At 38.2% G+C, this 22,972-nt stretch overlaps 1 protein-coding gene across 1 annotated transcript; it reads right to left on the reverse strand.

Annotated features, from left to right (window-relative positions):
- Positions 1 to 62: 62 nt before the first annotated feature.
- Positions 63 to 22,185, reverse strand: exoc3l4 (exocyst complex component 3-like 4; the record flags this gene model as incomplete). The annotated part of the gene is made up of 15 exons (XM_080042196.1): positions 63 to 1,261; positions 3,419 to 3,540; positions 4,103 to 4,255; positions 6,257 to 6,379; positions 7,675 to 7,798; positions 10,479 to 10,568; positions 12,078 to 12,178; positions 13,093 to 13,221; positions 13,515 to 13,632; positions 14,815 to 15,013; positions 15,460 to 15,690; positions 16,308 to 16,499; positions 18,054 to 18,290; positions 19,068 to 19,184; positions 21,969 to 22,185. 15 exons carry the CDS (start codon positions 22,183 to 22,185, stop codon positions 1,045 to 1,047), a joined length of 2,370 nt encoding a protein of 789 aa, XP_079898322.1. The 3' UTR covers positions 63 to 1,044.
- Between the last annotated feature and the right edge of the window lie 787 nt (positions 22,186 to 22,972).

A 22,972-nucleotide genomic window follows, 5' to 3' on the forward strand; every position in this document is an offset into this window, starting at 1 on the left:
TAAACTCTTGAATCATAAAAATTACACAAATATGAACAATGCACAGACAAGGAAAAACTGAATGATTGAAAGAATCCATATAGTCACATCAAGTTAAGTTTTTTAAAGTTTTCTTAATTTGTTTGTGTGCGTGTGTGTGCGTGTGTGCGTGCGTGTGCGTGTGCGTGTGCGTGTGCGTGTGCGTGTGTGTGTGTGTGTGTGTGTGTGTGTGTGTGTGTTTGACGGAAATACATTAACAATACAAATATTTAACAAAATGATATATTTCAGTCTAAATGTAGTTTGAACTGATCACACATCCATCCATAAAAATCTAATTTATAAGGTTCAATGACACATTCCTGGCTGGAGAACTTGTCCCTCTTTCTGAATCAAAGGACTGAAGGTGCTGTGCGCTGTAGTCTGTAAAGCCCTCCTGAGGAAGATCGTGATTTGATATAGTACAGTATATTGGGCTCTATCAATACCATTCACTTAACTTCACATGTGTGGTGGGTTTACACGGAAAAAATAAGTTATAAATAAGATTTTCAAAGTATTTTTTGCAAAGGAATATTTACAAATGTGTACCTGATTCTGTGAACCTCATACAGATGTTTTGAGTTTGGACGGCTGTGTTTGAAAGTGATGATCTTAAAGCTATAGTGAGTAACTTCTGTTTCCCCCATGAGTAATCACAACAACGCTGTCAGCTCATCTACATACGGCCTTCAGTGATTGTGCATGGATTTTATGCTTTCTATACGTCCAGGTTTTTTCTTAGCAGTAGAATCAACACCTGAAACATTTCTTCTGATTTTTTCTGAGCTTCTGCGCCACTGTCAGGGGGGGACACCAGTTTGTAAACGCTGCCATACTGAGAAATACAGAGAGAGTTTTGTGGAGCTGATAGTCTTAATCAACTTTGTGTCAACTCGTTTGACAATGGCTTGAATGTAACCTTCATTCATTCACAAAAGTTACACAATATAGCTTTAACTATGTGTCAAAACCACCTAAGAAAGTCTTTAACCTTTTAAATCTTGAGCTTTCGTCCAGGGTTATTCAGTTGTCTGGCAGCAGGAAGCTGAGGCAGGAGAAAGGCAGGTTAGAGAGACAGTCTGTGTTGACAGCGACTTGCATGTCACCAAATAAAACGTGTGTCTTGTCCCCTGCGTTTCCCGGTTTCTTCTTGAGCTCCGTGAGTTTCTGGAGGATCAGCTGATGCTCTCGGCCGCGCATCAAACCTCTGAAATACAGGACGGCTACCAGGTGCTTCTTACTGCAGGGGGGAGGAGGAGAGAAAGGAAATATGTTTAGTCATTTTATACTTATTCGTCAATACATTGGAGGGTTTATATTATAGAAAAAGTACATGTCTATTTTTTATTTTTCATTTAAGTTTTATTCGAATTTGTTTGGTCAGACATCCTATAAAAAAACTAACAATGTAACAATGTATATATTCAGTATATATATTTGTATTACAGTGGTTTTAATAAGTATTTTTTTTCACTGCTTCTCATAAAAAAACAAAGAGAAGGCAGTTGTTTGTTTCTAATCTCGCAAAGTAAGTGAATACACATGTTAGTGGATGTTGAGTGGATTCTGTGCACAACGTACAGATTGTTTTCGTTGGACGGCTATAGTGCGTTACTTCTGTCGCCCCCCTTTGAGGAATTATGAGTAATTACAACAACACTGTCGGTGCATCTACATGAGTTAAGCCTTCAGTGATCGCACATTGGTTTGCGTTGTTTCTTTCCAATCAGGCAAAGTAAGTGAATACATGTGTTAGTGGATGTTGAGTGGATAGAGTCTGAATGGGTGAGCATTGAGAACGCCAAGTGACCTGCTCATTTTGCATCTGTATCAGTAGAAACATGAGATTTCTTTCAAAGTGTGACGAGACTTTGATGGTTTTGTTTCAGTCTGTGGTTGGACCGGAGACTCTTCAGAAACACTGAGGGGAATAAAAGGTCACAGCTCTCTGTTTTGAGTCAATCAGTAACTCAAAATCTACTTCTTACTTCATTTGTTTGCTGTTTATTCATTAGAACTTTCTCAATCTACTGGTCCCATTATTTTATTTCAGTCAGGCGTATTTTTCAGTCAAAATGGGAGATCCCTGGCCCAGGACTAACTTCCCCTTTTTTAACTATTTTTTTCCGTGTGCATAACGATTGGGATGGATAAAAAAATATCCCAAGAACATGTTTGCAGTAGGGTGGCTATGTTGTTGGCAAATTATCTTTTTATTACACAAAGATGCAATTAATTATTTGCCATTAACTACTTAACATTATTATTATTACTTTTGACAAACTTATTTAAATCTAAGTTTGTAATGTCAGTTGAAAGAAAAATATTTGATGTTCAATATTTGTGTGCAGATTGTTTTTCACTTTTTCAAGAGTTTATATATATTTTCCATTTTATTAGGTTTTCTTTGTATAACATATGTACATTTGTTATTAGATTTAGCATTCACTTCGATTAAAACATATTGAAAAACCCCTCTTGCCCTGTAGTCTGCTGCTGACCTCCATGAAAACAGAAGTGCTTTAGTCGATTACTTCAGGCCAGGGGGAAACCGTTTGTTACTTTTCAAGCAAAAAGAAAAATCAGGATGTTGGTAAAATGTCTTCACTCCGGGCTTTTTTTCTTTGCGGTTATCGGTCTTAAAACCTGTTGATTTTTGTCTTGTTTTAGTGCAACAAAACCGCTGCTTTTCAACAGAGAGAAGTTGCAGCCCATTCGTGTATGTTTCACTTTCACAGGCCAGGTTTATAAGAAATGGACCATTGATGGATATGAAATTTCCCCCGTCCTTCGGTAACCCTTGTGACCATGCTAAGTATAATGAACCCATTCACTAATAAAGTAATCAAGTAACTTAAAGGTGCTCCGAGGAACTTTCAGTTTGTGTTCATTCTTGCACCCCCTTTGGACAAAAGCGGTAGTGTTTTTACTATGCTAGCTATAGTTTCAGGGTGAGCGTATACCCATGACAAAGGCATTAAGAAAAACCATATACAAATAGTATTCTTTGCACTGATGGTCTCGTTTGCTTTAACATGTAATTTATGATCATCAGTGGAAAAATGAGACTGTTTCAGAAATATTATATCATTTTGCATCCAACATATGCACTTCTAGACGAGACATTCACACTCTCCCCCCATTTCAACTCTGTTTCTCTTCATACTATCAAATAAAGCTTTGAAGAGGACCAAAAAATCATCTTAAAAAAATGTAATTAAATGTTGCCGATAATTCAGTCCAGTTTTTAAATTAGTAGACGGCAAAACCATACTGTATACTGTGGTTGAAGCATTTTGTTAGATTTATTTTGTGTTTTTAAGGATTTCTGTAGTTAAATTCTGCTGGTAAACCAAGTTTGTCGTATACAAAGATATATGTGTTATGAGATGCTGACCTGAAGTCTGGGCATTGCTCCACCAAAGGCTGAAGGTGATTCTTGATCTGCGTTTTGTCCTTTTGTTTGATGATGTCACTCAGCAGGTCTCCCACTGGGTGCAGCCACTCGTGAGACGAATTCTAAGACAGAAAAAATACCAAAACACAAAAAAATATATCAATTAGTTTTAGTTTAGTTTAGTTTATTTGTTTATAGTATAGTGGACAGTCCCCTCTGATTAACTGTACAGTAAAAGGAGCAGATTTGGCACATTTGGCTAATTTCCAGCTGTAACATTTATTTTATTTAAAGCCAGATTGCAAGAATATTGCTGAAATGGCGTCACTCCATCTTTTTTTTCTCGTGACCATTACATTGACTTGAGTTGCACTACTCTCTACAAAGTGTTGCATTTTGGGAATTGTAGGATCCACTGTTTTTGAGGCGTAAAAAAAGGCAGAATATCTATAGCCTCTTTTTCTGAATTTCTTTATTTCTTAACCTGCTCAAATGGTTTATCCTCCTACCATCTGAAACATCCTTTTGTGTGTGTTTAAATATACTTTACTTTACCACCACTTTAATTTAACCTTTTAAGATCATCAAAATGTGTGAAAACAGCTCATAAACTCAAAATAAATAGTTATTTTTCCTATAGAAACTACAGGGGAAAAGATAAAAGGTGCCATTTCAGTGCATTACCATGTCCTCAAACAGATTTCTGAGTTTGTCCCACTGCTCACTGATTTTTTTCGCAGCTTTCTCGTGTTTGCGGTTCTTGCACGAGTAGTTATTCTTCATCAGCTGACCGACGAATTCCCTCACCACGTGGTAGTGCAGCCGGCTGGCAAGCTCCTGTAGCCATGGAGACACACACACAGGCAGAGACGGGCAGAGACACACACACAGGCAGACACACACAGGCAGACACACACAGGCAGACACACACACACACACACACACACACACACACACACACACACACACACAGGGACAGACGCACAGGCAGAGACAGACACACAAACATAAAAAAACACACACACATTCAGAGAGAGGACACATACATACATACATACATACACACACACACACACACACACACACACACACACACACACACACACACACACACACACACACACACACACACACACACACACACACACACACACACACACACACACACACACACAGGGGTAGAATGTGGTAGAATAACAGGATGGACACAGGAAAAAAAAGGGGAAACATTAGTGTTTGTGTCTGTCACACGACTGGCAGCCGACAGATCATCTGAGCTTAACACCTCCACTTCCACCTATTCATTCCACCAACGATTTATCATTCTGTCTCTGATGCTTTCTGCAGTCTTAGCATCCGGACAATAACAATGGCGCCCACATTGATTCACTGGAACTTCCAAGAAAGGGTTCGACCATAAACTAAATATGGATTTCCTCTCCCTAGGAACTTCCAAAACAATTTGCGAATAAATAATATTAAAACATTATTAGTTAAAATTGGTTCTACGCCAAAACTATCAAAAATAATCGTTGTTCATGCCAATTTGTTGGAAGGATCAGTAACGTGTGTGGGGGGGTTAGTGAAATCAGGATGATACAATAGCCAGTAAATGTTTGGCTGGGAATTTAATGGGATTTGGCCAGTTACCAATAATCATAACGAGTGGAGGGGAGGGTCTTTCATCTAAGGAATGCTCAGACAAAATATTCCGATAGTCAGGTGGTTTAGAGACATTACCGTAACTGGGCGGATAAAAGCACCACATTTTGCAAGATGCTTTTTTAGGACCTAGTAGTGTTGTAGTCGAGACCACCTAAACCGAGACCAAGACAAGACCAACACTTTTCAATTAAACCATTTTCAAATCACTTTTTTGATTAATTTAATGAACGTATTTAGTCAGTAGCCGAGCGTCGGGCTCCTGTTAAACTTGTTGGACTTTTATTTTGCAAGATCCCCACAGTTGAGGTCTCGAACCGGTCTGGAAATAAGTCAAGTCAAGTCAAACTTTGGTTGCGTTCCGAATCGCATACTCTTTCTTTTTTCTATTCTACATACTACATCTGACGATAAAAAGAATCTAGTTAGGATGCAGTAGTAGGCATACTATTGGGACATACTTTACTCTCTTATTTCATCATAACATTGCGCCTTGATCTTGTCTTTTGCTTTTATATCCGTTGCATCCCCGTTTGTTTTCATATGGAGGCTTCGTTGATGTGACGTCACTTCACGTGCGCACTGGATTGTGGGTCAGAATCGCCCAAATAGGATGCACTTTTCAACACTAACAATCTTGGCCGCATGAAGTAGGACATCCGGGTACTTCTAACCATCCTAAATCTGGCCACAAGAATCGGGACATCCTAAATCTTTTTTCTACATACTATATAGTAGAAAGTATGCGATTCGGAACGCAACCTTTATATGTCAATTCTGATACATGGAAGAAATACAGTACATAAGAATCAAAATCAGTTTATCGCCGACCCTAGTAATAAGTAATGTGTCTGGAGTCATCTCGGTCCGAGACCTTAAAAAATTATCTTGAGACAAAGGCCGGTCTTGAGTTCAACAACACTAGGACATGGTTAAGGTTTGATGCTAATATACTGTTTTAGGGTTACTACTAAATTAAACGTTGCTGAAGACTCACTTTTTTTTGCATTGGCCTTTGACAAAAGTTGAGCCTTTGACACTCATCCCTTTTTTTTCCCATTTATCTTATATGTTGTTTTGTATTGTATCTTGTACAGCACTTTGTTGTTTTTAAATGTGCTATAGAAATCAATTTGACTTTGACTAAATGAGCTGAATGTGTTTGTATCTCCTGACCTGTGCGTAGGGCGACTTCATGAGAGCACAGTGCTGAGAAAGCTTCTGCGTCTGTCTGTGAAGCTCCTCAAAGTCTTCGTTGTTGGTCAGCCACTTCCTGGTCATCATCCTCCTCAGGTACGGCTGGAAAACAACACGGAAAAACAGATTTAAAAAATGGGTTTAATACTTTGTTCTTTATTGGTTTGAGCAATGTTGTTAATTAATTTATTTGCTCTTAAACTAAGTTGATTCATTCATAAAAAAAAAATTCGTAACAAAGAGAATAACTCAAAATAAAAAAGTAAGTGTGACACAGTATACAAAACCAAATATATTTATGAAGTAAGTGTCATAAAACTATATGACAATTTAAAAAATATTTATAAATTAATTTCATGTGTCCGAAAAGGAGCAGGAGGAAGCCTAAGTTTATTCACTCCCACCCCTTATTCAACTGCTGATAAGTGACTCATATGCATCAGGCTGGACCTAAAACTGCTACAAATCACTGTTGAAGAATAAATCAGTTGTGTGATTTTATGATCGTATCTAAGGTTTAAATAAGTTACTGTTTGCATACAGGCTCAACATATCAACGTAAAAGGTGACGTTGAGAGAAAGAATGCTCCAAATTCCCTCGATTCAGCCCTTCTTCTTTGTAGAAATTAATCAAGCAAATTACTTAATAATGAAAAACAAATAAATAGTTGCAGTGAAGCAATGAAATACTACTAATATTATGATTAGTAGTTAGTAAGGGGAGGTTAGAGTTACATCTAGGGGAGGAGGTTGGTCCTAAAAAGTTTCCAGCAAACCACTTTATTCACTTTATTGAACTACCGACCACAATCTTTCCCAAAACCTTAACCGAGTGGTTTCTGTACCTAAAAATGTGACTTTCTATATTTTAATTTGGTGTGAGATTACCAATCCATCTATGTGCCACATCCCGTTTGGCGCTGCACGTGCTACAGTATCTTGTGATCTCCTGAAAGCATCTGGCATTGTTTTTATCATTACATATCCAATGCCCTTTCTAGGAACCACAGAAGAAAAGTGGTGATATTTTAATAACATATTTAGGGAATTGAAAGCAGAAATGGGCATTGACCCAGAATAACCCCGAGCTGGTTTAGAGGTTAGATTCTCTGCCCGAGCCAGGCCTGACCTGACCCGCGGGCCGGGCAGGTCTTCCACTTTTTAGTGTTACAAATTAGCATAATAAGCAGCCTACTTTATAAAAATATCGGCTTTTAATCGAGCTCGGGACAATACGGTGAATGGAATGTGCCAGGCTCGGGTTGGGTAGTGCTGGAGTTTTTGGGCCCTGTCTAAACTCTAAGCTGGATTCACTTTTTTTGGGGGGGGGGGGGGGGGTACAGGGGATGCTAAAAACAAAACCTACCGGTATGTCTATAATGTAAATGTTAACATACCTTGGCGTGGTCTGTGAACTGGTTTTCCATGTCGTGCAGGAGCCTGTAAACCAAACCCTTTGCCTCTGTAGAGAAGCCTTCCACCTCATGAGGACAGGAGTCATGGTAACCCTCCATATGCTGCCTGCACGAGGAGAAACAGCATCAGTGACTCAAGTTATGTGACTGTATGGTTATCATGTTGTTTCACCTATTCATTGAAGCTATAAGATTCAACACAGAGTGAAATATTCAAACCCAAGAGAAGATTTTGATGATGATTGAAGATGATTTTTTTTTCAGAGCATTTCAGTAAGAATACTGAATGAAAATAAATTTGTGTATCAGAACATTCTTTATCATCTCATGACCCCTCCGATTTATGTTGTTAACCCTTGGAGGCCTGGTTGCAGTACTTAGGACAGGTCTTTTTGAAATTCCTGGCCTCTGTTTCATCCCGGAATCAAGAATCAGGGATCCCCTGCTAGTTATACAACATAATTTGGTACTAAACTTCATGAAGGTGAATATACAGTATTAAATAGTTTTCCTATAAAAATGATAAAAAATTATCTAAAGGCGTATTTCTCCAATCTAAGTGTTGTAGTATCACCAGCATGAGATCCCTGGTGGGTTAATTAAATAAATTAAAACATTTCTTAAATTATTTTTGCTGTATTTTTTTGCCTGCATGTCTTAACTGAGGCGGCCCGACCTCCAGTTAACCTCTGTTTGTTTAGTCCGTATTTCTGTTTGTAGATTACAATCATAACAACTCATAATTACTAGGCAAAACACTCCAATTATAATTGATCTACATACAGAATATATACAGCTCAAAATAAAGCTACAAATAAGAGACCACTCAAAATGTTCAGTGTCTCTTGTTTTACTATTTATAGGCACATGTTTGAGTAGAATGAACATTTTGGTTTTATAATATAAACTACTGACAACATTTCTACCAAATTCCAATAAATTTGTTGTCATTAAGAACATTTACATTAAGTTATGTAGAGATAAAGATTTAAGAAAAATCCAGACTGGTCTCTTAATTTTTTCCGGAGCTGTATATTCTCACATATTCTCTATTTGCAACTCATCAAGAAGCAATTTGAGTTAGGTCATCACTTAATTTTTTTTTTTTTGGGAAATGTGGATGGGATACATTTACAAAAGGTCTTCAGCTGGGTTTGAACCCTCGCCCATAGGTGTGTGTGTGTGTGTGTGTGTGTGTGTGTGTGTGTGTGTGGGTGTGGGTGTGTGTGTGGTGGGGGTGGGGAGAGTCTGGGGGTTAGAGGCAGCAGTTTGAGGGGGAAGTTTTGGATGAAATTGACTTATCTGATGCTTCTAACAGGTGGGATGTTTGCCTGATCATAAGCCCTCATTAAGACACACCCTGTGATCCAATACCCATACTTCCCTACTATTTAGTATGCCAGAAAATGTTTTAGGACATCCCAATACATTCATGCAGTATGCCAAAAATACCCAGATGCCTTAAAGGAGTAAGTAATACTTTTTAGCTTCACATTTTTCATATCTTTCAATTCAATTACAACTAGAAAAATCATTCAAATGTAGATATTTAACATCATTCTTACATATAAGATTACAAGATAACATATAAGATTTCAACTATGCACTCCCTTTCATACTTATTTTCTTGTGAATGTCAACTAGCCTGGGATAAAGAATGGATAAGAGTTGCTATTTAGAAAACCCCAGAGCAGCAAAAGCGAAAGTAAACTGTTCACTACACAGATAGAATTTCCATGACTGCTTTAGCGGTGACAGACACAAACAGCTGGCGTCTGTTTTTGAGGTTCACTCCACCATGGACCTATTATAAAGTTCAGTCGACCATATACTTTCACTTTGCCCCCGCCAAATTAAAACACATTTCTCACTCCCAGCCCTGATTCCCCTAAATCACGTGATAGGTGGCACTGGCTCCCTCTGTAAGCCTGGCACGGTTTATCCACCATTGGCATGACCTCATTTAAAGTGCACTGTGTTTCTTAAAGACACAGTACCCAAACAAAGGCCAGAAATGTGGCTCTGTTGATCATGGAAAACTTCTCGTGCTTGAATCTGTTATAAACTATGTTGGCACAAACTGTGGGAATCTCCAATAGCTCCGATATGAATCACCAAAACAAAAGCTCTAAATTACTTGCAATTTACTTTAACATCAGGCTTAATCTTCATTATTTAATTTTTCTAATCGGTTGCTGCCTGCACTAATGTTTGTTTAACGAGACTCAGAAAGCAATTAGGCAAATCAAAATACATCAGTCTGAAGCCTTTTTCCTTTTGTTTTGTGGAGGGAGTTTTGCTAAACTTTCCCATTTTCCAATTGAAAGCTACTTTCCTTCAAAATAAAATAACACTCATGTTACAAGTAGAGTAAGTTATTCTTCTGTATATAAAAATAAAGTCTTGAACTCATGGTTCCCCAAGCTTTTGACCACATGTCACTATCCAAGGCAGAGAGCTGTTTAAAGATTAAAAGGTCCATTATGTAACATTATGAAAAGAATTTACATTATCTATTGAATATGGGTAAATTGGTAGCAATGTAGCTACTTGCTGTAAATATTTTGTTTAAAGGTTTTTGTACAAGTTTGAGCTTTTACTGTGAAGGAGCATTACCTCTTTGTAATCTAGTTATTTTAGCTTGTGAACAAGGTGTAAAATAGACAGCACAGGTTTTATTATACAGTGTGTGACAGGCAGGTGGCAGACGGCCCAGATTTTTTGTCAGGGTGAGATCAGTTTACCAAGGTGCCTCGTGGGTAATTTCAGGAAGTCACGTGACTTACTGTAAAGCAGTGAAGCTGTTGATGTAGGTGATCTGATACTTGGTCCAGAGAGGCTGGGAGCTGCAGAGACGACGCAACTCTGTCTCAAACCTGCACAGGAAAGAGGAGGAGAAGAAGAAGAAGGATATGGATATATTGCATTGTTTAATGTCCTCTGATTATGATTCTGACATATTCGTTTCATCTTATTTAACTCTTTTTTTTGTATTTTATAATTTATTTAAAGGAATGTATATACATTTTTATCCTATTTTATTTCTGTTTTCTCGCCACTGTAAATGAGGGAAACCTCAGTGTCTTTCGAGTGAAAATAAAGGTTAATGATTGATTGATTGATTGATTGATGATTGATTAAAGAAAAAAAGAGAAACAACTTAAATAAAGCCCATGCTGTTTGTCAATTGGCAAAACCATTTCATATTAAGATTAAAAAAATACACAGTCGACACACTGTTGTGTAGTAAAACATTTGAAAATATTTAAATGCATATGATATTTAAAACAATAGTCTGCTTCCAATATATATTTACTTGCATTCCTTTTTTTCCTGCTAACTTTGCTGTTGAAGAAATACAAAGTTTGCATACACAAAACAACTAAAACCAATGTATTCTTTCTGTCTGTTTTTAAGATGAAGGAAAGACACATGCTCCTCTGAATTCCTCACTGTGTCACAGTGATGTTGCATAAAATCAGAAATAACATTTCTCAACAGGAAAAATCTCACAACTCTGTGGTTGTTGCACGAAGGGTAGGATCCTGTTTTTTTGCTTTGTTTTGGTTTGTTTTCCTGGGTTGCCCCTTCACTTCTACCAAAATCATTCTGCTTTTTATTGTGACACATTGTGGTGTTCATTTCCCCAAAGCATTTGACTTTACAGAGGGCTGCCACTTGACCTTTGACCTCCTCACTAATACATTCATGTCAGAAGATGAAAATTATGAAAATAAATCTTCATTGTGTATATCATCTTAAATATTAAGAATAAATGCAGTTTAAAATACTCTACAAGTAAATAACATGCAGTGAGTTTTTATTTTCCTTCGTTTGGAACATAGGTTGTATTGAGTTACATTGTGATGTGTTCAAGTGCTGTTCAGTCAAAATTAGTATTTATCGTGATTAGTTCGATGTAATCTTGTAAAATGTAGTGTTAGGCCAGAAAACAAATACCGTGTACCGGCGGTGGATAATTTAGGGGAAAGGGATCAAAAATAGGATACCGCCCCATTCTACACATATTAAAATCTTGCTTCATATTTTAACTCATATTTTACAAGATTCCCTAGACGTAAATGAGTTTAATTAAGGCAAGTTATGTGCTTAGAAATACTTTAAAAAGGCTAAACTTTTGAATCTGAGGCTAATTTGGTTTCTATTTAAAAAAACAGAAAATTGGAAATGGAAAACACCTAAAGTCCAAATCATGTATCTGTTTGAATAAAAATAAAAACAATTGATAAACTCGGCCTCTCAAATATGACTGGATACCCCTTGTTAGATATTTCTTTCTTCAGTTAAGGACTAATAATTAAAATAATTTTAAATATTTAGTGTGTGTGTAAAAGTTCAGTATTTGTGTGTCTGTCTTGACAAACCTCTTGGGAAACTGTTTCAACTCTTCCAGACAGGAGGCCGTTACTCTCTGCTCCAACTCAGCATCTATCTTTCTGGAGTTCACAGCGTTTCCTTTCACTTTCTGTGGAGAGAAACACACACACACACACACACACACACACACACACACACACCCACACACCCACACAAGCACGCACACACACACACACACACACACACACACACAAGCACGCACACACACGCACAAGCACGCACACACACACACACACACACACACACACACACACACATACATTGTTCTTGAGATTAGTATGAAGCTCTCTGCTGCCGCCACATGGTCAAATCACTTCTTTGCATCAATGGCGAATACACCAAGCATTCATAATCACTCCCTATCCCCATACACTTCTTTTAGATGCAATTTCTTAAATTTAAAATAAATATTTGTCTGTCTATTTTAGTTTTCGTATTCATTATCTCTTAAATGCAATCTCAATATTTTCCTATGTGTTTTCCGCCCAACAAAAAAATAAATAAAAAAGTGGAAAAAGATACACCTTTTAATATTAAAGACAAATCTTAAAGGTGCAGTGTGTAATATGACATCATCAAGAAAGTTCTACAAAGTTCTAGAATGCAACGCTCCCTGGGTAACCCCACCCCTTTCGAATAATAACAGAAGCTACAGTGGCCTTCAAGGACAAGAAGAATTCTACATTTTAAACAATGCACCTGATGACATTCCAACTATGACACTTTCAAGATGGTGGCACAAGGCCTTGGTCCAAAATATGCAGAAATATGGACATATATGAGACCCTTTCTAAGGGGAAAAAAACTAATTCAAAAAAATTGTTTCAGCTATTATGCACTAAATTAAATGTACTTATGGATATTATAATTACTTTCTACAAAATCTGCTAGGAAATAAAAACCCAAAATTCTACACACTGCAGGTTTAAGATGTTTGATTATTTCCACATAGTGAAACAAACTCGTAGTAATGATAGTGTAACCGGTGAAGGGGCTTCGTACCGTCCAGATGTCCATGGGAATCTGGGAGTGTAGGAACTTGTCTTCGTCCTCCTCTGGTTCTTTGTTCTTACTCCACAAATCTTCATTCTCAAGTTCAATGATGTTGTTCAGAGAAAACCTCATTTCCGCCTGCAGCAACAAATTCAATTCAATTCAATTCAATTAAATTCAATTCAATTCAATTCAATTCAATTTCAATTTATTTCAGACATATCAAAAATGCAAAACAAAATGAAAAGCGTGAAAATACTTGCGCACAACCTCAACATCATTGTTCTCAGCCACTCCCTCTTGTCGCTGATTAAACCGCCAAAAATCTTGTGTAGAAAACCCACTAATACACCGCAGGCCCAGACTGATACTGAAGAAAAATTAAATATGAGCGGAAGTAGGTATGCGGGCGGTGCCAGGCTCCTCCTCACCTTGACTCTGCAGCAGTATTTCTCCTTCAGTTGTTTCAGGAAGTTTTCCTCCAGTTGTAGTTCAGAGCTCTCGTCCCTGATGTCTGGCAGCAGGGACAGACTGCCCATCACCCGCTCACTGTATATGAAGAATTATACATTTTATTTGTTTGGCACTTCTCAAAGTACTCAAAGGCAATTTACAAAAACAATAAAACAGGCACATTTAGGTGGCTCGCCGGTATACTATTAGTGCAAAAGTCTGTGTTGCAGTCAACCCGGGTTCTCAGGCCTGTGCTGTTTATTGCATGTCTTCTCTCTCTCTCTTTCTTTCTCTCTCTCTCTCTCTCTCCCCCTCCCTCTCTCTCTCTCCATTTTAACTCAATCCTGAACTATCAAGTAAAGGTGAAAAACAATTCTCTATTGTAAGGTGAATACAACTTCCAACAATTGCCATTATTAACTGCGGCGGTTTATTTTTTAACCTGTTGGCATGGAGTGTAATTTGTGTAACAGTATATGTGTGATTTACTGAATTGTATATTATTATTATTATATAATTAATATTTATAAATAAGTATTTATTTCAGGAGGCTTACAGGAAAGTTTGACCTGATTTAAATATTTTTCCATTTTTGTGCTTGTGAGAGGGTTGTGCTTCTCCTATTAGATCAGCGGTTTATTTTTGGTCTCGCAAACGTTGTTTCGAGCACATTTGTTTGTGTGTGTGTGTGTGTGTGTGTGTGTGTGTGTGTGTGTGTGTGTGTGTGTTTGGCCTGATTAAACAAAGGCGCTGTGATAGTGTTTGCTCGCAGGTTTTTAGATTGTAAACACAATTCTTCACAGGGGAAATCAATCTGAGATGTTTGGCCAAGATATCTGCAGTCTGCCCCTCTCCCTCCCTCTCTCTCTCTCCCTCTCCTTCTCTCTCTTCCTCTCCCTCTCTCTCTCTCTCTCCCTCTCCTTCTCTCTCTTCCTCTCTCTCTTTCTCTCTCTCTTTCAACAATGGCACTCTGAGAAACATAAAGTTGTTTTTTCACTACACCATATACACAGTTTCTAGTAAAAACCCAAGCTTTATTAGACAGTACAGAGTTGAAATGGGGAGACAGAGAGAGAGAGAGAGGGGGGATGACCTGCAATAAAGGTCTACGGGTGGGATTTGAACCCGTGACCACTGCAACGAAGGCTGGAGCCGATATGGTACGCACTCTATCCACTACACCACCCTTGACCCATCATTTTAATAAGCTTTGAATCTACAAAATCTAATCCACTCATATGATGCTGAATATATATTCCATTCTATTGGTTCACTGACCTGTTGTAGCGGTTGATGATCCATTCTAGCAGATGGAACAGATCTTTTAGCTCCGTCACTTCCTTCTCCAGTTTCTTCAGATGCTGCGCGGTGACTATGGTGTAACTCTTCAGGTAGGCGCTGAAGACCTTAAAGCTCGGCGGGTAGGACCAGCGCAGATCCTTCTTTACATTCTCCAAGTCCTCCACGATGGTTTTACCTATGGAATACATTTTAGTTGAGTTAAATTATCTTTATTAGTCAATTTACACGAGACACATTGAAATTCGTCTTTTTGCATATCCCCTCTCAAGTTACCACACTCCAGAGGGGGTCAGAGCACAGGGTCAGCCATAGTACAGCGCCCCTGGAGCAGTTTGGGGTTAAGTGTCTTGCTCAAGGACACAATGGTAGAGATGGTGGGCACTGTAGATGTAATAGCAGCCACCACTAGTTTTACTACTAACACCCTCCTGTCCGGTGCCGGGGATTGAACCAGCGACCTCTTGCAGAGATTTGAATTCTTTTTTCAGTGTATAAAATCTTTTTTCAATGTTGCAAAAACTTTTATCTTACAAAATGTCAAACAACACAAAAAAGCCTTTTGAATTTTTTTTTTTTTCAGATTAGAATTTTATCAAGATTCTAATTCCATTTGTTCCGTACCTAGCAGACCGAGGTGAACAGCCAACCATGAGGCGTTTTGATCCCTGTGGTCTAAATGTACGTTGTTGATTTTAACCCGCACTCCGTCGCTGACCGCCTCCCTCCAGGCCTGCACCCAGCTGTCCGGCAGCCCGCCCGGCTCCTCCGCTCTCCTCTCCTCTTCCTGGATGATTCGCGACACGGGAACCAACAATGCTTTGTTTCTAGAGGGAAGAGAATTGGAGTCGCGCACTAGAAGAGAATAGAAAAGAAAATAACTTTATTGTCAGTATATGGCTTGCGTTCCAAATCACATACCTTTTCTTTTCACTATACTACATACTTAAACATGTTGGTTTAAATACTATACAAAGGCTATTAGGGCTTCCTGGTATTTTGGGCATTTGCCATGTATGTATTTGGACATCCTAAATCTTATTTTTTAGTATGGAAGTATGGGTATTGGAACACTGGGATTGAGGGACAATGCACAACAAGATTAAAATGATCTTCTCCATAAAGTGCATTAATAAATTAACAGAAATCCACAAACAACATTCGAACAGCATTCATACCAATGAATGATCAGCTAAAGTTGTGTCAGTGTTGTACATATACAGCTCCGGAAAAAACTAAGAGACCAGCCTGGATTTTTCTTAAATCTTTATCTCTACATTACTTCATGGAAATGCTCTAAATGACAAAAGATGTACTGGAATTTGGTAGAAATGCTGTCAGTAGTTTATAGAATAAAACCAAAATGTTCATTCTACTCAAACATATGCCTATAAATAGTCAAACGAGAGACACTGAACATTTGGAGTGGTCTCCTCATTTTTCCCAGAGCTGTAAATAGGCCTAATTCATACCGATAGTGTTGAGTTTGTTCCTCAGCTCTCCGTAGAGAAGGTTGAGGTCTTTCTCCTTCTTAGCCAGATCCATGGGTGAGTCCACCACGCCACCGCGATCACTGTCCTGCTGGAACTCCAAACGCAGCGCCAGAAGGTTCAGATGAGCCTCCTCCAATACCTCCATCTCTATCAGTTTATTGATCTGCATCACTAGAAATACACAGAGAAAATGGTGATTTTTTTGTTGTTGTCATAGTGCCAATCCCATTATGACTCACCCTGCGTTCCAAATCACATACTCTTTCTTTTCACTACACTACATACTAAAGTACAGAAGAGTTTTAGGGCCACAGGAGAGAGAAAAAAACAGATGAAGATTTTTTCTTATATTATATCGAGGAATGTCAAGAATAAAGACGAATACTCCAAAATGCTATTGGAGTTAGTGGGGCATTTATGTATTTTCAGCATACTACAATTGACGTGCATGTATTGGGACATCCTAAATCTTTTTCTGGCATACTAAATAGTATGGAAGTATGTAATTTGGAACGCAGGGTAATTGTATATTTCCAACCATGTAGGTTTACCAAAATATTCTAGACAATAATTCAGTCTGAAATGCTTTTAAATAACTTTTTAGACTGTTTAGAGATGCCATAACAAATGCCTTAAAGGTATAGTGTGTAATATTGGAGTATTTTGGTGCCATCTAGTGGTGAGATTATAGATGGCAAAACTCCCTTCCTTTGTGAGAATTTACAGAAGCTAGGGTGGACTTCAAGGACAAGAAGCTATAGTTACTAAAGTTAGCATCATCCATCACTGCCTCAAGTCTTTCCACAATAAAGTGATGAGGTGAAGATGTATTTAGTTGTTTATTCTATAGTACTTCTTCTTGGTCTTCCAACAGGTGCATTTCCCCAGGACGCCCACTATATGTAAAACCACCCTGTAATTACTCAGAATTCCTCATGGGGTCGACAGAAGTTACATAATATGGCTTTAAGCAATGACCTCATATTCGAGTCAGTGTCTAAACACAGACTGAACCTCTGTGTATTTACAGCAGGGATATGATCCCTATCTCTGGCCGCTCTTGTTGCCAAAACAGAGAATAATAAAGAGGAGAAGTTGAATGTAGAGACAGAGAAGGAGACTGGAAGACTGTTGGAAAGGTGGCATTCAAAGCCAGTAGTTACAAATGCACAAACTTTTCTACTGACAGCTTGTGCAAATTACTAAAATCTCTATCTCAACGTAATTCACCAAGAGGACAGTCAAGGGTTCCGCTAAAAGTAAAATCATGAATCAAATAAAAGTGTAGACTTGAAGAAATTTTTCTTTTTTAAATAAATTAATTATTGGGTTTAATGTGCAAGCGCCAATAATCAATATTGTTTTAAGATGATAAAGTTGAAATATGATTTCAGTTTATGTATAGCTGAAGTGGACTAACAATTATTTCCCTCAAGAGTGTTTGGAGACCGAAAAGAGTGCAAAAAGAAAGTAAATATTCCTATCACTCACAATTTAATCATATCAACTTAAATGTTGACACACACCTTGGGTAAATTAGGGCCTTTTCACACCTAAAAGGCCGATCAATTAGATCCAATTAGGTTTGGATCTGTGTCTGTGTATATAGTGTTGGAGGGGATTCACAACTGGAATTTTGGTTCAGATCAAAACGGAAAAGTCAGAAAGTCCAAACCAAACGAACTCAGAGTGAAAGCGCCCTAAGATTAAACACCTTTACTGTACCTGACAGTGGTGTGTGTGGTAGCTCTTGCAGTGTGTAGGTCTCCTCTACCTCCTCCCACACCTCCTCCTCTTCCTGCTTCTCTTCCCCGCCTCTCCTCTCCTCTGCTGGGCCTTCACACACCGGCACCAGCTGCTCCTGTCTGGAGCTTTTATCTTTCTTATTGCCGAACCCCAGACTACGGCGAATCAACGCTCCCCTCGTCAAGAGAGAGTCACTGAACCGGGTCATGTTGGGATCTGTAGGGTTGAGAAAAACACACAGCGACAATATATGATCAGCTGTTTTGACCCATTTCGTACCTTTTAAAGCTATAGTGCGTAATTTTTTCATGTAAAAAGATGTCGGTTACATTCAAGCCATCGGTAAATGAAGTTAACAAAAAGTTGATTAAGCCTTTCAGCTCCACAAAACTCTCTCTGTATTTCTCAGTATGACAGCGTTTACGAACTGGTGTTACCCCCGACAGTGGTGCAGGAGCTCAGAAAAATCCCAAGAAGAGCCCAGCAGGATGTACAGCAGAAGGTATAAAATCCATGCACGATCACAGAAGGCTTTACCTCATATAGATGTCCCGACAGTGTTGTTGTAATTACTCTGAACAAAAGCAACTATTTTGGGATAACAGTAAATGCTCAAGCAGCAAATTACTGAAGCAGAAGTGGAGAAAATATGAAGTCAGCAAACTGACTCAGCAATGTCTAACATTAACCTCCATAAGCTGCAGGTCACAATAGACCAAGTCAGAGTGTCTGCATTGTATTTCATGTTAAATATTTGGAACTTTCTGTCTTTCAAAAATCACCATTTCAATCACTTTATTGAAAAAATTGGAAAGAAAAATTCAAATATATATAGATTTTTTTAAATAGATTAATTTTTTGGGGGGGATTACAATTTTACACATTTCTTCCATGTAGTGTAAGTTATACAGTAATAAAACAAACTATATTTTGTTTATGTTATGGAGGCTTATTGATAAGTCTAGTTGCTGTAATATTAATTGAGGTCGTTACCTGTCTTTGAGCGAGAGATTCCTTTACTTTTCTGTGATACAGTGTCGGCTTCGTCTTCCGGGAAATATCCTCCGATACTTCTCAGAGGAGACATCACAGGAGAACCGGCACTCAGACCTGACAGACAGACAGACAGACAGACAGACAGACAAAGAGAGCGAGAGAGTCAGACAGAGAGACAGACAGACAGAAAGACAGACAGACAGACAGAGAGAGAGACAGACAGAGAGACAGAGAGACAGACAGACAGACAGAGAGAAAGACAGACAGGCAGAGAGACAGAAAGAGAGAGAGAGAGAGTTTGACAACATATTAGTTTCACAATCGTTTCACAATCATATCTATCTTTGTAACAATCTCAGGGCTTGGGATAGATATGGTTTCAGTTTCTTTTAAGGTTCAAGTTTACATTTGTGTGTGTGTGTGTGTGTGTGTGTGTGTGTGTGTGTGTGTGTGTGTGTGTGTGTGTGTGTGTGTGTGCGTGCCTTGGCAGTGTTTTTGTCCTTACAGTGACCTCACACTAAACCAACCTGAGGAATGCAAAGATTAAGTCTTGGTGAAAAGTTACTCTGGTTCAGGTCCACAATACACACACACACACACACACACACACACACACACACACACACACACACACACACACACACACACACACACACACACACACACACACACACACACACACACACACACATACACACACAGAAACTGAAACCATATACTATCCCAAGCACTGAGATTTTCTTGTCAAAGCCTTGTGTTTCGCTGCCTTAACATGTGTATAAAATACAGCTATTGGTTACGTTTGCTGATTTCTGCCAACCACTCAGTGTTATTCCTTTGTTATTTATATTCATTTGTCTTTCTCTTGCAAGCTCCAGTCTGCAAAACATTCTACTTGAGATGAATTGAGCCTGATTGACGATGATTAAATCAATCAAAAGATCTAGAAGGTCATGTGACTGCATGTGCTTCTGGGCTTTGTAAACAGTTATTTAAACAATTGGTTATTACTGTGGGTCTGAATGAAGCCTGATTATGCATCTACTTGGCCTCCTTCTCTAGTGTGAGATCATCAACAAGGGGAAGAAAGCATTATTTTCTGTCTAATACATGTTCAAAATTAGCTTCAACCTTAACCAACTCCAACCATAAAATCCTGCTTTAAATTAACGTGGAAGAAGAATCATATAATGAAACAATATAGAATAGTAGAGCATTCAACTCATTATACTCACATACTTTTACTTGTTAAGGGGTATTTTTCAGGTGGTTTTAGTACTTTTTACTTAAAGGTGCTCCGAGGAACTTTCAGTTTGTGTTCATTCTTGCACCTCCTTTGGACAGAAGCGGTAGTGTTTTTACTACGCCAGCTGTTGTTTCTGGGTGAGCGTATATACCCATGACAAAGGCATTAAGAAAAACTATATTAAAATAGAATTCTTTGCACTGATGATCTTGTTTGCTCTTATGATCATCAGTGGAAAAATAGGACTGTTTCAGAAATATTTAAAAGTTCCTCGTAGCACCTTTAAGTGTTGTAGAAAATAGTGAAAGAAAAGTTGAGAGAAAGACAAGGGGCACTACAATGTGAAAACTTTGCAAAGACGTAAAGTTTATACTGTATATAAGATGTACATATAATTAAAATGTTGCATTTATTAAGCTTCAGGAAAAACAAACAGTGTATCTTTATCACACGGCGAAGGCCACATATTTAATGAGTGAGCTGATTGTTTGCATGTTTAACACCTGGACAACTTCCTGGGGGAAAACCATGTTCAGGTGAGCTGAAGGTGAATTACAGAATAACAACCACTGAATCACTCACTGTACATTCCTTTTCCCACAGTTTCTTTACATTCTATGAAAGAAATTATGTAATTATAATGTTTTTTTAACCTTTATTTATACAGGTAAATCCCATTGAGACCGGAGACTCTTTTTACAAGGGAGACCTGTTCCCATTTACACGTTACCATTCACATACACATTCATACACCGATAACAGGCTAACTATGGACATTCACAACTTGTCGACAATTGTCTAAAACTGAAGCTAATGTCTATAAATATCTTCTTATGTCAGATCATGATCTAAAATACCACAAAAATATCCATTTTCGCTCACATAAGGCCACACATCTTTACAACTGAGAGGGTGGATCTTGTGAATGTTGACCACAAGATTATTTTGTGGAATGACGAAGCACAACAAATGCACAAACAACATCTAAACTAGAGGAAAACCCGAGAGATATTTCCACACCACAGCAGCTGAGTGAGGTTTGTTTTTTAGTAAAGTGTACTGATGCTTTGTTTGTTTTCTTTTGCTAAACCAGAAAAACTTGCTCTAGCACTTTTTTCTTTTTTTGAACTATATTCCCACACTGTTGCTCTTTTCCCCGTCTACACACACACACACACACACACACACACACACACACACACACACACACACACACACACACACACACACACACACACACACACACACACACACACACACAATAACCCACACCTGGGCACAACAAGTTCACACAAAGCAGCAATTCAAAGGGGAATTCTGGGAAATGTAGTCACTAAAAAAGTGAGTTTAAAGCTATAGTGCGTAACTTCTGTCAACCCCATAAGTTATTCTGAGTAATCACAACAACGCTGTCTGCACATCTACATGAGGTTAGCCTTTGGTGATCGTGCATGGATTTTATACACCTTCTGCAGTAAGTCAACTTTGTGTCAACTCGTTTGGCTTGAATGTACCCTGCATTTCTCTATGTGAAAAAAGTTACACACTATAACTTTAAACACCAAATCTTCCCCAGTGTTTTTATTCTGACCTTGAGAGGCCACAACATTAAAACCTGCCTGGCTGCAGATATTTCATGACAGTGTACTCACTTGGTGACGACGGAGGCGGCAGTAACCCAGAATCATTGTCCGCTCTAGACTTGACTTTTGCCGCCTTGCTTCCAAACAACAGCGGGCTCTTCTCTGTCACTCGCCGAAAACTGTTCCTGAACGTATTCACCATTCCCAGGTTTTCCTTGGTCGGCGTTTTCCCGTTGCTCTTGAGGGAAACACTGTCCTCTTCTGAGCTCTCTGTAGATTTCTCCATCGTCTGTGACATCATGAAATATCACATATAACATATAAAATACAAAAAAAATATATATATGTATAAAAGAGAAAAAAAAAAAAAAATTACCAATTTCAATTAAGCCTTGTGTTAATTGACACAATAAGTAACTTAATTTAAATATCCTGTTGAATCAATAACATCCAAACTGTGAGAATACGATCAAAAGTGTCTTCACTCTAAATCTATTAAGGACAGAGTGTGTGAAATGGTGGTCAGAGGTGTTTTGATATTGTGGTTAGAAACAGCAGGATCAGGTGGGGCAAGTTGTGTTTACAGAAAACATCCCAGGCCTGTTGAGCAAATGAAATAGAGCTCTGGAAAAAAAAATTAAGAGACCACTATAGGCTATAACCTCTTCAATCAGCATGTATAAAAGGCTCTAAATTGCACACTTTGTATCTGCACTGTGTCCTTGCACTATAGGCAGGGGTTACATATAGTCCCAAATAGTAAAACATTTTGTGTTGTAATTTTTAACCAACCAAACTATAAAACATTTGTAGTAACACATGTATTGATCTTTCGAGGTTAAATCAAGGAAAATAAAAATTTAGAAACTGTAGGCTATTTTAAGATTGCATTATATTAGGGAATATAACACGATTTTTAAAGTATATTTCAAGACATTATGGTAGGCCTATTATACAACCCTGTACAGTCATGCTGCAAGTCGAACTGATTTTTACTTTTTAAAACGGTTCTGTATCAACACATTATAAAGTAACTGATGTGATAATAACGGTGTTTGACGGTCAAATAAACA

This window comes from Ammodytes marinus (genome assembly GCF_949987685.1).
Source record: "Ammodytes marinus genome assembly, chromosome: 15".
NCBI classification, from domain to species: domain Eukaryota; kingdom Metazoa; phylum Chordata; class Actinopteri; order Uranoscopiformes; family Ammodytidae; genus Ammodytes; species Ammodytes marinus.